Source organism: Akebia trifoliata, chromosome 11 (genome assembly GCF_017979445.1).
Source record: "Akebia trifoliata isolate Shusen 1 chromosome 11, ASM1797944v1, whole genome shotgun sequence".
In the NCBI taxonomy this organism is placed as follows: Eukaryota; Viridiplantae; Streptophyta; class Magnoliopsida; order Ranunculales; family Lardizabalaceae; genus Akebia; species Akebia trifoliata.
Genome location: NC_141385.1, coordinates 32,345,674 through 32,348,039, shown reverse-complemented (window position 1 = coordinate 32,348,039; position 2,366 = coordinate 32,345,674). Strand labels below are relative to the sequence as shown.

General features: G+C 39.7%; 1 protein-coding gene across 1 annotated transcript; it reads left to right on the top strand.

Moving 5' to 3' along the window:
* Positions 1 to 340: 340 nt before the first annotated feature.
* Positions 341 to 1,126, top strand: LOC147391299 (oleosin 1-like). The gene has a single exon (XM_086459830.1). It carries the CDS (start codon positions 425 to 427, stop codon positions 833 to 835), a length of 411 nt encoding a protein of 136 aa, XP_086315956.1. The 5' UTR covers positions 341 to 424; the 3' UTR covers positions 836 to 1,126.
* The last annotated feature ends 1,240 nt before the right edge of the window (positions 1,127 to 2,366 follow it).

The window sequence follows — 2,366 nt, the reverse complement described above, 5'->3', positions numbered from 1 at the left end:
TTCAGACCCCAATGCCCAGCTCATTTCACACATAATAAGAAAGAAAGAGAAGATCCCTTAATGGGCTGAATATCATTCACAAAGCCCAACCCATTCTCACATAATAAGACCCATTCGTTCAAGCCCATCAGTCCAGCCCGACTCATTCGAAACCATTTCGTCCTTCGGTTACATCGCCCCCCACCAAATACGACAAAAACACGTGTCAGAAGAAAGCACCTACTTCGTTTTCATGCAAATCGTTGCAACAAAACTGATGGGCACGTGACAGAATCTCACAAAAAGTCCCACACGTGTCAACACTTTTTCACCTATATAACTCCTCCTCCCTCAGTAGACTCTTTCATATCTCATCAACTCCAAAGCCCAAAGTATCAGATCTCCTATTCGCACTTTCAATTTCCACCGTCTGATTTTAATCAAGATGGCTGAACGCTCACACCCACACCCACAACAAGAAGTCCACCCAGCTTCATATCAGCTGGCTAAAGCGGCCACGGCAGTAGCGGCTGGTGGGTCATCTCTGATACTCTCAGGTCTGATATTAGTTGCGACAGTGATAGGGTTAACGTTGGCAACGCCTGTGTTTGTTATATTAAGTCCAGTGTTGGTTCCTGCCGTTATAACGGTGTTTATGTTGACTGGAGGGGTGGTGACGTCGGGCGGATTGGGTGCAGCGGCAATAACAGTGTTTGGATGGATGTATAAGTATGTAAGGGGAGAATGTCCACCTGGAGCGGACAAGATTGAGCAAGCAAAGATGACGGTAGCAACTAAAGCTAAGGAAGTGAAGGAGTACGGACAACAGCATCTTCCGGGTGCGCAAGCTTCTTAAACTACGCACCCCTTTTCACTCTGTGTGCTTCTCGGGATTATTTTGATTCTGAGATGCATGGATCATGGTTGGTGGTTGATGATGGGGTATAATAGAGGTGTAAGGTGTAGCCAGAGTGTTTGTTGGGTTGGGTTGGGTTGGGGTGGTTCTTGTGTTTAGTTTTCTTTTTCTTTTTCTTTTTTGATTTTTCATGTTTGTCATGTTGTGTGTGTGTCTTTGGTGGTGGTTGCGGGTTTGTTTGATATTTCACTGTTATTTTGGTCTCATTAATAAATGGAGCCCGTTTGTGTGTGTGTGTGTGTGTGTGAGAGAGAGAGAGAGAGAGAGAGCTCTTTTTTTTCACATACAAACATTAATGTAGTGGACTTGTGAGCCTAGATAGAGGGATGCAGTGGACTTGAAAGAGCATGCACATACATGCAAATGGTTGGATCCACCACATAGATCTTCTCTATCCAGATAATTCCAAACTATATTCCTGGTTGGGGCTGTCAATGGTCCCGGATGGGCGGGCTTTTTAGTTAAAGAATTGGGCCCAATCCAACCCATCTAAATATTGGGCGGAGGCGGGCTTAAGAAATAAAACCTTAGTTCAAGCTCAGTCCACCTACATTTTCGCCATTTGTGGGTCGGGTCGGACCAAATTTGTTCAAAAAAAAAAAAAAGCATCCTAAATAAAAATAAATTGATAAAAAAAATAATATTTGATTATTAGATTTGTCAAACATATTTAAATCTCTTATTTTAAATTTACAGTCTCTTCATTCTCAAAGAAACTATGAAATTTACAATCTCTCAAAGACTATGAAACAAGCAAACAAACTGACACAATGAAGTGATTTTCTCTTATAAGTGTTTATAGATTTGACAAAATTAATTGCAAAGTGATTCTCTTAAATTGCATTCTACACAATAATATTTTTAAGGGCACCATTATTAATTTATAAGAAAAATATTATATACCTACATTCAAGACCAAAATTGGACCCTAAATGGACTTAATTAATAAACCCAAACTCGGCCCATTGACAGCCCTATTCCTGATGAAACAAAGATGAGCATCACATAAGAGAGATTCTTGTGGTCAGTGGAAGATCTGAAGGACATCAAAAAGCGATCAGTGGGTCAAACTACAGGGCGCTTCTCACGAATGAATTGGTCTAATGTATTAAGGGTAACTTCCTTTTCGTGAGGTGAATATGATGATATGAGGAAATTCCAATTTTGGCTCACTGTTCAAGAAGAGCGAGATCCTAGTTTTTTCAAAGTGATGATCTTGCTGATATAAAGTAGTCAGATCATTGATATTTATTTGAAAAGTGACGATTGGGTAGGTTTCTACTTTTTCGTGAGATTGTAACTTTGCAAATCAACGAGATTTATTTTTCAAATAAATATTAGCAATCTTGCTACTTTATATGAACAAGATTGTCACTTTGAAAAATCTTTGATCTCACTCTTCATGTTTTGGGAATTAAAATGATCATCCAGCTGGAATGAGAATTTCGCCAAGAGTTGATCACATTTTGGG